Here is a 15,279-nt window from a genome sequence, read left to right on the forward strand (position 1 = left end):
TCTGTTGTAATGTTTGTTGATAATTAATAAGCGCCATTTCTAAGAAAAGGAAAGCTTCTTCCACACCATCTTTACCATTTTTTTTGCTTGTTCATATTCTTTTCTTAGTTCCTCAACAGAAAGAGCCATTATAAATCTTTTCTTTTCTTTTCCCCTTCTTTCTTCTTACAACAACCAGAATATTCAAAGAAAATAAAATAAAAAAAAACAGTCCCAAAGTTATCAGTCAGTCCAAACCAAGGCAGAATTCTCACTTTCTCCTTCTGGGGCAATATCAATCCAAGAGAAAGAAAGTCCAAATCTGTTTAAAATCTTATTGCAATATATTCTAGTCTTCAAATCCTTAAGGCATCTGCTCCAACAAATCTTAGCATACAAATGTTTTCTTTTTAATCCTCTCTCTTCCCACTCATCGCTTAAAACCAATTTTCACCTAAAAGAAATAGGTTTCTTAATATCCAGTTATTTATTCCGTAGGAAAAGAGGGAAAGCTATCCTTTCAGCACCTTCACAGCCGCTTTTTTCCTCTTCTGGCAGGTATTATTCAGAAAGTCATACTTTTCAGGAATTTTATTAGATATGTCTTAGAGTCCTAGGAGCCAAGAAAAACTTTCTCCTTTCAAGCACTTTCTCCACTTCCTCCTGCGCATTCTTACCCGGCTGCCAGCTTCTTTGTGGCGGCCATTACAGACCGCCGCTGCACCGTCCTGGGAAAAGGGAGTTCTGCCGGCCAGGGAGGGAGTCTGCAGCACCCCCAAACCCTTCTCCGGATCCCCCTACCTTCAGCTGCCCCTGCAGGGCAGCCTAGCTCCGTACCCGGCTGGGTCGGAGCCCCAAAAACGGCTAGCGCGGCAGGGATCGCGCAGCTTCGCAAATCCCTGCCGCTCGCGAAGCCGACAAACCAGAAGTTCCCCTAGGTAAATTTCATTTTTAAAAAAATCGTGTTTGAACATTGATTGAACATTACATATACAATATAACATTGCATATACAATGACTCTTTACTTGCAAAATTCTCTCTTCAAATGCTGCCCTACTTTGAATGTACATTAGGCCTAATTAAACAAAAGTTTGGTAGTTCAATTTCTCAAGGTGAGTGTTTCATATTTGGTTAAGTTGGAAAGGAAAGAAAAGGAAAGGAAAGGAACAGACAGGGAAAATAAAGTTTTGTTATGTTATGTTTAATTAAAATGTATGTGTGTCTTGTACAAACAAGAATGAGCATTAAAATATATTGTAAAATTATTGTTGCTATTTTGTAAATTACTTTAAAGTAATAGATTTATCATATAATTTTGGAGGGATATATGAACACATTATTATATATATGATTTAATGGCTTTTTTCCTCATCATAAATTTAGACTTAAAGAATTTGCAGGATGATTAATAACACTTAAATGTTTGTTCGTTGTGTACCAGAAGTCTTCCCAGAGACATCTCAAAAGCATTAAAGTTCACTAGCAGCAAAACTTTTCAAAAATGTCTGTGTTCTAATTAACTGAAAAATTATAGATTATTTGATTATATTCTTTGATATTTCACAAGTTGTTCCCTAAACCAATTTGAATCTAGGTTCTAATTAATGAAAAGCAAAAAAGTAATAATCCTTGCAATATTCCCAGTTGTGTCAAACAAACATAAAAATAAAATCTAGCAATCTTAATTCCATAGAAATTTACAGCATATTTTCTCAGTGACTCCCAAAAGAAATATATTAATTTATCTCTTGATAATAAAGTTTAATATATACTGTTAAGAGTAGTTTAATATATACTGTTAAAAGAAAATATATCTCCCTATGGGACAATTCTGAGAATTCAGAAGCATAGCAGTTTTGAAATGAAGCTTGTTTTGTGTTCTATTATTGAAGACCTAAATAATCATTCTGGGACAGCAGTTACAATAGAATCTTAGTCTGTGTTCATGTCAATGTTGTACATATTCCCTTTTTAGCTCCCTTTACATTAATTCTCCATGTTTTGTATGAACATTTGCCTAATATACAAGTTTTTTTTTTCTATATCTCTTTCTATAGTGTATCTTCTTTCTCTGTTCAGACGATTCCAAAATAGATTATTTTGTTGTATATATTTTATCTGAAAATGTCTGATAACCTGGAATTGGACTATAGGCAGTTTATGAAAAATCAGTTGCTAAAATAAAGATACAAATAAAAATTGGGATAAAAATACATTATTAAACATTGTGAAATTAAGAAGTGGTATCATTTATATACAGTAGTTTTTTGCAAGAGGGGCAGTCTTATACAGAGGTGGTATTCAGCAGGTTCTGACCAGTTCTGGTGAACTGGTAGTGGAAATTTTGAGTAGTTCAGAGAACTGGCAAATGCCACTTCTGACTGGCCCCATCTCCATCTATTCTCTGCCTCCCAAATCCCAGCTGATTATCTGGGTCTTCTCTTGTTGCCCTGCACAGGAACTAGAAGGCAGATTAGTAGGGTGGTGAGGGAATGGGGATTTTGCAGTAACCTTTTCCTAGGAGTGAGGGGGAAATGGAGATTTTGCAGTATCCTTCCTCTGGAGTGGGGTGGGAATGGAGATTTTACCCTTCCCCTTGCCATGCCCACCAAGCTACACCCACCAAGCCATACCACACCCACAGAACCGGTAGTAAAAAAGTGGTCTTATATATTCAAACAAACAGACAAACAAAGATCAATCCTCAGAGGCCATGGAAGAGCCATGTTTTTCACCAGCTTCCAGAAGGCCATGAAACTGAGCCTATATATGCTTCAGGCAAGCTGTTCTAGAGAAGGGGCCTGATACAGGGAATGTTCAGCATTATGCTAGGTCAGGACCTTCAGCCAATCTTCCCCAAATCTTGACAAGGAAACTATTGGGGAAAAGTAATCTCTAATAAATCCAAGTCCTGACCCATTTTGGGTTTTTACATTAGGCAGCCATCAGCACCTTGAAGTGTGCTCAGGAATGTAATGATAGATAATGTATCTTATGCAGCATAGGTGTAACATAACAATACCAAATATAACCACTAAACATGTACACCATTGTCTTCATGACTGTCTAATTTGAGTAAATTATAGTAATTTAATAAAGAAATGATAAGAGTATGAACATTTTTAATAAATTATGTTCCAAATACAGTTGAATCTGGCACATTAGCTGAGAAAAAAATCTCCTGATCATAGTTTCTGCTTTTCTTTCAGTGGATAAATAAGAAGCACAATCATATCAAGATGGCATAATTCAGGAACCAGTTAATCTCTGAAATAACACCCAATCAGTCTTGTTTGGATTGAGTTATGATTAGTTCAGACACAGAAAAGTCTGAAACAAGAACCTGCTTCAGGAGATCCAGTTCAATCTTAATTTGAGGAAAATCTCAACACTCAATTAACTGAGATTAATCCACCTGGCAATCACCAGGACCAATTGCCTCAATTTTCAGAGCATGCGGAATTGGAATTGGAAAGACCACCCAGACCCATCTATCATGTGCACTGGAGAACAGAGGAATAGGCTCAGCACATGTTGTACTTCAGCAGCATTCCCAACTTTGATTATCTTCACCAGCCTGAGTTCTATTCAGGAACAATTGCTAATCTGGCTTTCTTCATTGGGAACAACCACTTTATTTGCCAAATCTCTGTCTATTACACTTTGAACTTGTGCCAATGGAAACTCTGTATTTTTCATCCTGGACTAGCTGATTGACTCTCTTGCTCATGCAGGCAGTTGGACTAGATGACTTCCAAGGTCCCTTCCAACTCTGTTATTCTATGACTTATCAACAACACTATGAACACTGGACTATGCCCTGACAATGTTTCTGCCTGCTGCTAAGAGTGTGTTTATTAAGACTTTGCCTAAAGGTATTCTAAGGGTTTGGGGACTGTTAAAGACTGCATGTTCATCTGCATATATATCCTTCCAGTCACTGAAATGACTATTCAACTGCAGCCTTCATACACATGTCTTCCATTACATCCCCAATGGGCTAAGGGTAGAAATGAACAACTTGGTATATCATAACCATATTGATTATATTTTATTCTGAACTGATAGTTAGTCTCTCCCAGCAGTTTCATATAAATGTTGAGCAATTTAGAGGAAAGAATAGAGGGAAGAACTGAAGTCTAAGACACTCCATAATGAAGCCCCAGGGGACTGACTTCTCTCCTACCACAGTCATTCTCTAGAGTCACTTTTCAAAGAAGTAGAACTAACCCCCAATTGTTTATTAAGCTGAGCACTGTATTCTTTTATTGTGAACAAGATTAATGAAAACATTGTCTTAATGACCTTTTATTTCTATTTACTCTAGAGTTGAAATTCTTTGGAAACCAAAGCTTTCTATGGAAGGCTGAACATGTATAATTTATGAAGAAAATAATTTGTCATACAATATTGTATCCAACTTTGTGAACGGTGTTGTTGGTTGTATATTACATAATACTAAGTGTGCATTTTTTTTAGAAGTTTGCTATTCTCTTCATTCCTTAAATTATACAGCTAAAATATTAATTATTAAACTTCTGTTGCTTAGTTCTCTTTAGGCATGGAAGGGAATTAAATATTTGGAAACAAAATTGGTTCTTCAGGAATTGTTATCCTCTTGGCAACAATAAAACTCCAGCTGTTTTTCTCAGGTGTTTTGTCCAGGAAGTTAAAGCATACTGTTTTAATATAGTTTTATAATGTTGGAATCATTTGTGATCTCAGAAATTTAACTTAGTTATTAAAATTGATAGTCATAGACAATGACTATAAATTTTGCATATGCTAAAATATACACAGCATCCAATAAAAACTTATTCTTTGCTGCGCTAGATATACAAAGTAAAGCAATGACATCAAAAACTCCTGATTTCTTAACAAAAAGTAAATAACTGCTGACTGAGAATCTCTGAATAGCCTGTAGTTACAGAGCAGATTAGCTGTGCTCATTGAAAGTGGTAAATAGGACATTTCAGAAACACATCTACTGCTGTCTTACTTTCAAAGTCTGAATCGATACAGGAATGTTACTATGACAGCTTGGTGGCACCAAGATTTTGTAGAGTTGTTTGCAAAAATGAGTCCAGCAAACGTGTATTCATTCATACAATAAATGCCATTACAAAAATCAATCGCAACCATAACAAACTTTGCTCAAGACCAGACATATCCTGGTCCATATACTTCCCTGGACAATCATCACTTTGAAGAAATAATTGAATAATGAAGCAAAGCTTTTAATGACAGGGAACCAAGATGAATGACATTCAGCAAGGCTTCTTGGCTAGCTAGAAAGATTAATATTTAAACATGAGTTTACATACTCTTTCTGAGTTTTGTTCTAAAACTAGATTTTGGTGAAGTTTAATCCTGTGTTTATTGATGGGATAATTTTCCCTATTCAGCTTCAAAAAGCAACAGTTACTGTTGTGATTTAATTATTTGAATTGTGATTATCCCCACATGGTTTCTTTTTCTATTTGGGGAGGGGGTCTTCCTTCACTGCTTTAATACTATCTGGTACTGTCCTTTTGGGGTATACTTCTAAGAGGCAGGATGCAAGCTTGGCACTGATTTTTGTACTGCCTTTCTGGGGGGCATGTGACCTTTCCTTAAATCTCGGTGATTTCCTTAGGATATCTTGTGAAGTGAGTGAGACCAGCTGGTATTTTTAAGTGTTCAAATGGATCTAAGGATTGCTTCTCCTGGGTGTGCTCTTTCTGGAGAGCTTAAATGACATCTCTGCTAAAGGGTTTCACTTTATGAGCAAGAGTTGGTTACTTGATAGTTATCACTTCATTTTAAACATTTTCATTCCTCAAGGTGCTCTGGCACCCTGCCTAATTGCAGGTATTTTTAATTTAATGATCTAATGCAGCTTGCAGGTATTTTTAATCTAATGGTTGGAATTTAGGGCAGCTTTTTGCAAGCAAAGAAGCTTTTTGTATTTTTGTATAGGTAATCCTTGACTTATAACAGTTCATTTAGTGACCATTCAAAGTTACAATGGCACTGAAAAAAGGTGACTTATGACCATTTTTCACACTTATGACCATTGCAGCATCCCTACTGTCATGAGAGGTCAGGCTAGGAGAAGCATCCCTTGACATGCGTGATGTTGAGTTGGCCATGCCCAGCCCTCTGCAGCCCTCACCGTAGCTCATTGTAACTGCCTGGACCTTGCCCTGCCCTCTCCAGCACTCCCCAGGCCTTGGAAACTGGCAAAAAACACTTGCTAAGCAACTGGCCATTAATAAAGGACCTGGTCATTAAGCAAGGACCACTTGCATTTGGTTTGCCAGACACTTGGCCACCTGCCAATGCCCACCCCAATCACATGACCACTTAGCCACTCCCAGTCAGCAAGCCACTCCCATCCCAGTCACATGACTACCAAGCCACACCCACAAATTAGGCCATGCCCACAGAACCAGTTGTTAAGAAATTTGAATCCTACCCCTGCCTTAAAAAAGACCGCCGCTATGTATCAGGATGATCAAACAAATGGCAACTTCAAATCTCAATAAATAAATGCTCTATCTTACATATTGGCAAAAAAAATATCAGAAAATAAAATACAAGCTGAATAGTCAAGACCTTGTTGATGATCCAAACTCTGTCAAGGACCTTGCAGTCCTCATCTCTAATGACCTAAGTGCTAGAGCCCACTGTAACTACATAGCCAAAAAGGCATTAAGAGTTGTCAACCTAAACATAGCTTTTTCTCTGGTAATATCATACTACTAACTAGAGCATACAAAACATTTGCTAGACCAATACTTGAATACAGCTCATTATGTATTTGATATCAATACAGTTGAGAAAGTCCAGAAATATTTCACAAGAAGAGTTCTCCACTCCTCTACTCATTGCAAAATACCTTATGCCACCAGACTTGAAATTCTAGACCTAGAAAACCTGGAACTACACCGCCTTCAGTCCGATCTTAGTACATAAAATTATATATTGCAATGTCCTATCTGTCAATGAATACTTCAGCTTTAACCATAACAACACAAGAGCACACAATAGATACAAACTCAAGGTAAACCGCACTAAACTTGATTGCAGGAAATACAACTTCAGCAACAGAGTGGTCAATGTCTGGAATACTCTACCTGACTGTGGTTTCTTCCCCAAATCCCAAAAACTTTAACCTTAGACTGTCTACTATTGACTTCACCTCTTTCCTAAGAGGTCTGTAGGGGGCGTGCATAAGCGCACCAATGTGCCTACTGTCCCTGTCCTATTGGGTTTTTTTTTTCTTATATGTATCCATTTCATGTATTCATAACTATGTTTATACTTATACCTGTTATCTTATAATCTCTTGACAAAACAAACAAACAAACAAATAAATAAATAAATTAAAATGAATAATATTGTATCTACCCAACAATACTATTCAGAGGAGATCATCCAGTGTTGTGAACTTCTCAGAGTTATGGACTTGAAATAGGGACAAAAAAATAATAAAAATCCAAGCATGTTCATCTTCATCCTATGTGATGGATCTGGTAAATGGAATAGGTTTTGGGGAACTGCCAAATGGGAACGTTTGTAGTTATTGTAGCTGAGAGTTTTGAATTATTTCAATTCTTTCTTTCATTTTATACATCACTAAAAATTGCCATATGATGGCTGCCATATAAATAGAATATATATATCGATATATAAGCTCATACTGTGGAAATGTATTACTTCAGAATCCAATATTCATATTTAGAATTGCTAAATAAATTTATTTCCGAAAGACTTTTGTCATAATCAAATGAAATCTTTTTTTTTTGTAGATAACATTTAAAGTAAAACAACTAATCTGTGAATAGCATAATAATTGAACTGAGCTTTGCAAAAGATCTCTGTATAGAATTATATCCTTTGTAACTTAAAGTAAAGTAAACTTAAAGTAAAAAAAAAAAAAAACTTAAGATAGCTATGTAAGGCCAAATATGTCATAATGAAATATAGCTTGGGGAATAGGTTCTTTTTAGAATTTTAGAGCCTGTGATTATCCATTTAAACCAGGGGTTGCCAACATTTTGGACCTCATGGACCACCAAACTCATAATTTTAAATCCCATGGACCAGGGACCCTGGGAAAATTCCAGAAAAAAGTCTGCAGGAAAATTCCCCACCCTGTTTTCCTACTGATTGATCATTCTTTATTTAAGATCGCAGGAGACCATCTCCAGCTCCATTCTCGGAAGAGAGAGAGAGGGAGAGGGAGAGGGAGGAGAGAGACTTTTGGCTTCATGCAAGGAAAGCAGCAGAGCAGCAGAAGTCTTTCTTTCTCTCCCCCAAACTGAGAAATGAGTCTTTGCTGGTGAGCCTCTTGGAGCAGGATGCCTTGCAGGGTCCCAAAGACTCATTTCTGGTGGAGTTTGGAGGAGAGAAAGACTTTTGCTGCTTTCCTTGTGTGCAGCCAAAAGCAGAAGAAGAAAGAAGTGGAAAGAAGCAGCCCGGTGGCCAGGCGTGGCGAGAAGGGTGAGTGGGGCAAGTTCCCCCCTCTGCCCTTTCCCCCCCTTCCCTCACTACCTCATGTTGTTTGCAATGCAAGTGTTGTTTGCAATGCAAGTGATGCAGCCTTGCTTTCCCATGGGCCATGTGGATGGCGCAACCTTCTGTTCCCACACAGCCTGGATTAATTGCTTGGGTAGTGCTTTAGGGGTGACAATTATCTGTGGACCACTAAAATTTTCTCACGGATCACCAGTGGTCCACAGCCACTGGTTGGATTCCACTGATTTAAACTAAATAGCAGGAGAATGGGAATCTCTTTATATAACAAATTCAGTTTGTCTAGTCCATCACTTTGGATAATGGTCATGTATATTACCATAGGAGCAAAACACATTGGTGTAGGTAGTAAGCATTGTAAATTACATATCAAGTTCTGAGAGTAAGAATAGGGTTTTCTTATAAACCCTATTTTCTTATAAAGGAAGCCCTTCTCTTCCTTTAAACAAACATGCACAAATACCTTCTTTTTTAAAAAAATATCATTGATTTTTAATTAATAACATAAAAAACACAATCATAATAAATAGAGGTACACAGCATTCCCAAATAGAAGATGAAGGGGGAAACATAAAAACTGGTTCAACTAAAAAATGAATGAAAGAAAATGGAAAAACACAATATAATCTCATTATAATAATAAACAATTACAATTACAATTGTGTGTGTGTGTGTGTGTGTGTGTGTGTGTGTGTGTGTGCAGGTCTTGGCATGTTCAGGTCTTTTCCCGTGTAAGATTGAGAGTATCTTGGTGACGTTTCGACGAGGTCCCACTCACCATCTTCAGGCTGGTGCTTTCGGCTTCATGCTTGTGCGAGCAAAGCGTGATCGGAACTGCCGTTTCTCTATAAATACTGGTGGGGAGGTGTGGTGTGCTGGCTCTGTTGTAAGCAGGCCAGTTGGCTGTGTTGTTATTTCTTGATTGATTGATTTGCAGATTGGTTGGCTTTTTCATAAGAACCTGTGTGGCTGAGGTACTGGTTGTGTGTCTATCAGCCTCCTGTGTTGTAACGACCTGGGTAATGGGCTGTGTGATGACCTTCTGAGTTCTATTGTTGTGACATCCTGGGTCTTGTGCTGTAATCTCCTGGGTCGTTGGTTGTGTTGTAACAACAGAGTTAGGTAGTGCATTCCAGGCATTGACCACTCTGTTGTTGAAGTCATACTTTCTGCAATCAAGTTTGGAGCGGTTAACATTGAGTTTGTATCTGTTATGTGCTCTTAAATTGTTGTGGTTGAAGCTGAAGTAGTCATTGACCCTAACCCTAACCCTAACCCTAACCCCCATTCCCTTAATGTCAAACTATCCACTATTGAGCTCATCCATTCCTAAGAGGTCTATAAGGGGCGTGCATAAGTGCACCATCATGCCTCCCATCCCTGTCCTATTGTCCCCATTTAATCATACCTATTTCCTGTATTCTTACTCATGTTTATACTTATACCTATTATCTTGTAAGCGATTGACAAATCAAATAAATAAAATAAAAATAAATAAAATGAAATCCAATATAGAGGAAAAGTAAGATTTATATTTATTTATTTATATTATTTTATTTGTCAATCGCTTACAAGATAATAGGTTAGTCACTTAGTCAAGGCAAAAAAAAAAAAAAAAAATGTACCCGTACAGATTAGATGAAACCTGCCTCAATAGTAGTAACTGTGAGAAGGTTCTTGGAGTGCTAGTGGACAATCATTTAAATATGAACAAGCAGCATGCTGCCTGTGCCAAAAAAAGCCAGTGCAACCCTGGGCTGCATTAACAGAGGTATAGAATCAAGATCATGTGAGATGGTTACTATTGCTTTATAATGCCTTAGTAAGTCCACACACTTGGAATATTGCAACCAGTTTTGGTTACCAGAATATAAAAAAAAAGATGTTGACACTCTGGAAAAAATGCAGAAAAGAATAACAAAGTTGCTGGAGGCAACTCTAGAGGTCTGGATGCTGGATGCTAAAACATAGGAAGAATGGTTGCAGGAATTGGGTAAGTCTAGTCTAGTGAAAAGAAGGACTAAAACTTGATAGCAGTGTTCTAACATTTGAGGAGCTTCCCCAAAGAAGAAGAGGTCAACTTTTCTTCTAAAGCACTGAAGGGCAGGACAAGCAATGGATGGAAATTCATTAAGGAGAAAAGCAACCTAGAACTAAGAAGAAACTTCCTGACAATATATTAATCTGTTAATAAGCAAATTAATAATTTCAGGAAATGACTGAATGTGTTAACATATTATGGATCATTAAATTTGCTTTTCTGTAAATTTAAATTTGGTGGATTATTTAAGCTATAAAATACATAGAATATTTTAGGGTTCATATTTTCTACTGCAAAAGTGATTGCATATTATTCTTCATCATTAGTATATACACTTCAATATTCAGAGAAACATCATGGGATTTCATGAGCAATGTTGTTTTTGAAAAACTGCATAATCATAAAGTGTTTTACCAGAAAATGTACTATAAAGTTTAGATGTTTTCCATATGCTACATTTTCTCTATTTCCTGATCTATTCAAAGATATATTTGATGTACGTATGTAACAGAATAGAATTCATTTTGAGTTTTGAAAAACTTGAAACTTTGAAAAAAAGATAATAGATACAGAAATAATTAGGACATTTTTTTAAAAAAAATGCATGCATCCAACAAATTTGGAGGGTTTAGAAAGATGAGCCAATGCTTTGTCAAAGAAAATGAATAGGGATAATTTAGTCTCAAGCGAATGATGTTCCAGAGGACAGGTGCTATGGCATAAAAGTCTTTCCTTTTGGGCCCTGCCAGACAATGGTACCCTGGCATGCTTTCTGTCAGATCAGATGTATGGGTAGAAACAACTTGGAATAGTTGGTCCAATTACCAATGTACATGTAGTACAAGTATATAAGGTCTCCCAATATGTTAAGGGAGACCTTCCATGATTATTTTAACTGCAGAGAAATAAATATTATAAAAGACAACTAAAGAAGATTCTAGTTTAGTTTAATTTAGATTTTTAGTAGAATCCTGCTTAAGGCTCTAAAATATTGTGACAAAGAAAAACATCTAGTTGGAGTTGTGGTGGCACAATGGTTAGAGTGCAATATTGCAAGCAAACTCTGCCCCCAGATCAGGAGCTTGATCCTGACTGGCTGAAAGTTAATTCAGCCTTCCATCCTTCCAACATTGGTAAAAGGAGGACCCAGGTTGTTGGGGAAAATATGCTGACATTTGTAGACTGCTCAGGGAGTGTTATAAAGCAGGGGTCCCTCACCTATTGGGAACCGGGCCATGGAAGTGAAGGGTAACTGCTTATGAAAAACTGAATTTGTGAAAGCAGCACATGCACCAATCTTCCCCCTGCTGCTACCCCACTGCTACCTCCACCAGTCTACTGAGCCAAAAAGGTTGGGGACTGCTGCTATAAAGTACTATAATAAACAAACAAACAAACAAACAAACAAGCAAGCAAACACATCTAGAGTAATACCCTATAATAAGATGCGTGGCAAATAAATAAATAATTAAATCAATCAATGTAGAGTAAAATCCAATAAAAATAATAAGCTAATTCTTCTTGTTACTTGGAACAGATATTTTTGACATCTGTTTACAGACTAGTTTTAAGCCCAGACATTCTACTGTATAATGAACCATTGTATAATTTTACAGCCCTTAGGAATATAGTATTCCAAAAGGAGCCTTTTATGTTGCCTTCATAGATCTAAAGGCAACCTTTGATTCCACACTCTACTCTCCAAGATCAGCTTTGGAGTAAATTAGCAGTATAATGGATCACTGTCTCTACTCAAAAGTTGACAATTATGTATGTGATTGCTGCATTTATTTTCTTATTTCCATCTCTTGGTTATTCACTAACCTTAAAGAAATACAATTCAATACAAACACATTATTTGTGGTGCATATTGTAATTAAGACAATGTTGTTTACTTTTCATTAGTTGATTTACTGCAGAGTTAAAATTCTCGAGAAAAGAAACATCCCCAGGGAAAGATGACAGCATAAAGTTTATGAACAAAAGAATTTGCCATGCTATACACTGTTCCAACTCTACAAGACAATTTGTTTTCTGTATTACAAGTAAGCCTAAATATCCAACTCTACAAGACAATTTGTTTTCTGTATTTCAGGTAAGCCTAAATATATATTGTTCTTAGCAGTCTGATATTCTTAACTTTTTTTAAAATCAAATTTCTATAGTTGTAAATGTTACCAATTTCTGTTAGCCTGAGTTTGCTAAATATGGAATGAGGTTAAATAATTAGGGACAGGAATGAAAACAAAGCAGAGGGTCAAGTAAAAAGTAAATGAATGCATTACTCAAAAATCCAACATATATAGTGTCAGTCTCAAGATTTTTGCCAATAAACTGCCTTTATGAACCTGTAGTTTGTAACTGCGGTAGAGTCAAGATGACTGGATGTATCTGAGAATTTACTGGCTGGATGACCTTCCTGACACCTATGCAGAATTTGCAAAAGATTTTTTTTTCTTTGCTGTCTAGGAGAGAAACACTGTCACTACCCAGGATTGAACTCTCAACCTTTCAAGTTGGAGGCGAGCTCTGTCTGACTGGGTGTCTATCTGTATGTCTATCTCTGTCATTTCAAAAAGAGCTCCTGCATAATAAATCTGTTGGTTGTTGGTTTTTTTCCTGGGGGACCATTAATGCCTAAATTGTCAATATAAATTATGGCAATTGTTTTAACCAGGTTTTGTCAGGCTGCCAGATTGTCACTTAGGCAATATGGCAGAAGTCAAAATCTTAACTGAAATAATATTTTGAACTGATTTTCTGGCTATATAACCTTCCAGAAAATACTTACTGCCAATTTCTGATAAAGAAATAATAAAACATTGCTTCAAATTATTGCAGGAATAATTCATATACATATTCTGACAATCCTTTTATTCTCCAAATATTTTCTTCAAGTGACTGTAGAATTTAAAAATGAAATTTAGTGATATATTTCTGAAATTTATAAATGAACTTCATATAAAACTCTATTACAAATATAAACCTACAGAGACTGTAAATGTTTTTAAAGAAAAAGATGGAACATTTATTAATAATTTATTAGGAATCCACTATTACATTTCACATTGTGGTAGATTCACTATGATAAATTCATAGTGACAGTATAAGCATAAACAAAGAATTAATATTTTCTCTGGCATCCTGATAGACTTTCTGAATTATTTCATGATGGGCTGTTTCAAAATGTTTATTCTTTGTTTCCTTTAGAAACTGTACCATGGAAGTACAGAATGTGACCAGTGTCAGAGAAATCTTTTTGCTTGGATTTATCTTTGAACCAATTTTGGAAATCATCCTCTTTCCAGTTTTCCTCTTTATTTATCTAGTGACAGTGGTTGGGAATGCACTTATAATTGTATTGATTTGCATTGATCGCCGTCTACAAACCGCAATGTATTTCTTCCTCAGCAATCTATCTGCCATTGAGATATTCATGACGACATCTGTGATGTCAAAAATGTTGGCCAATCTTCTTTCTGAAAGAAAAATAATTTCCTTTGTTGGCTGTTTCACTCAATCATATTTCTATTTTTTCATGGGTTCTACAGAGTTCATCCTTTTTACTGCCATGTCCTTTGACCGCTACATGGCCATTTGCTATCCCCTTAGATACCCCATCTTTGTGACTAGGAAAGTTTGTGTTAAGATAGTGATTGGATCTTGGATTGGTGGATTCTTCTCAGTATTCTCATCTACTATGTTAAAAGCCAGGGTAACATATTGTAGACATAATGTTATAAATCACTTTTTCTGTGACAGTGCTCCCTTATTACATCTTGCCTTTCAAGATATAACCATGATTGAGCTGGTGGACTTCCTGGTATCCTTGATTCTACTGCTTGGTTCTCTCTCATTCACTGCTACATCTTACATCTACATAATTAGCACCATTGTCAAATTCCATCTGCAGAGGGGACTAAGAAGGCCTTTAGTACATGTGCCTCTCATTTCACTGTTGTCTCCATGGGCTATGGAATCTCCATTTTTGTTTATGTGAGGCCATCTCAGAGTATGACAGTATGAGCCTAAACAAAGCCTTAGCCATTTTCTCTGGAATCCTGACACCCTTCTTGAACCCTTTCATTTTCAGTCTAAGGAATGAGCAGATGAAAGAGGGGTTGAGAGATGTTTTAAAGAAAATGTCTTATAAGGGAATCTGATTCCATTGCACATGATTCCATAATTTGGGATTACAGATGACTGGATGGACCTGAGGGTTTGCTTGTCAAATGTCCTTTCTGATGCCATGCTGAGTTCACAACAGATGTTTTTTTCCACCTTAGGAGAAAAAACATCTGCTTCTACTTAGGACTGAACTCTTAACCTTCTGAAAAGGAGGTGAGCATCTTCACCGCTACTCCACTATGCTGCTCGGTACAAACTTATTTTTTTTACCAAACATCATTTTCATTATCCCTTTTTATAATTTTTCAATATTTACATTAACAATTTCTGCTTATTTTTGTACAAAATAACCATGCTTTTTTGGATAAATTAATATTTGGGAGATCTTTGAGCAGTTACTGTTGTGAATCAATAAAAGTGAATAACCTAAATGCAAATTAGGGGTTGAAAACCTGCACACTTGATTGGTCCTTATACAACAATTTGGGATTGGGCCAGAACCAGTCCCTGATTGGCCACTTTCGGGACTGTCCTTATTGGTCAGTAGTTTGAACTTTTTGCACATTTTCATTGGTTAATAAGGCAGCAGCTAACCCTATAAAGGGGTTAC

At 36.5% G+C, this 15,279-nt stretch overlaps 1 protein-coding gene across 1 annotated transcript; it reads left to right on the forward strand.

Moving 5' to 3' along the window:
• The first annotated feature begins 13,935 nt into the window (after positions 1–13,935).
• LOC113424049 (olfactory receptor 6M1-like) lies at positions 13,936–14,704 on the forward strand. Its single transcript, XM_087945964.1, is given in 3 exon segments — positions 13,936–14,434; positions 14,437–14,555; positions 14,558–14,704. Coding segments are annotated over 3 exon segments (765 nt in total).
• The last annotated feature ends 575 nt before the right edge of the window (positions 14,705–15,279 follow it).

This window comes from Notechis scutatus, chromosome Z (genome assembly GCF_049901735.1).
Source record: "Notechis scutatus isolate UNSWTSFEM ecotype Mainland chromosome Z, rNotScu1.2, whole genome shotgun sequence".
NCBI classification, from domain to species: Eukaryota; Metazoa; Chordata; class Lepidosauria; order Squamata; family Elapidae; genus Notechis; species Notechis scutatus.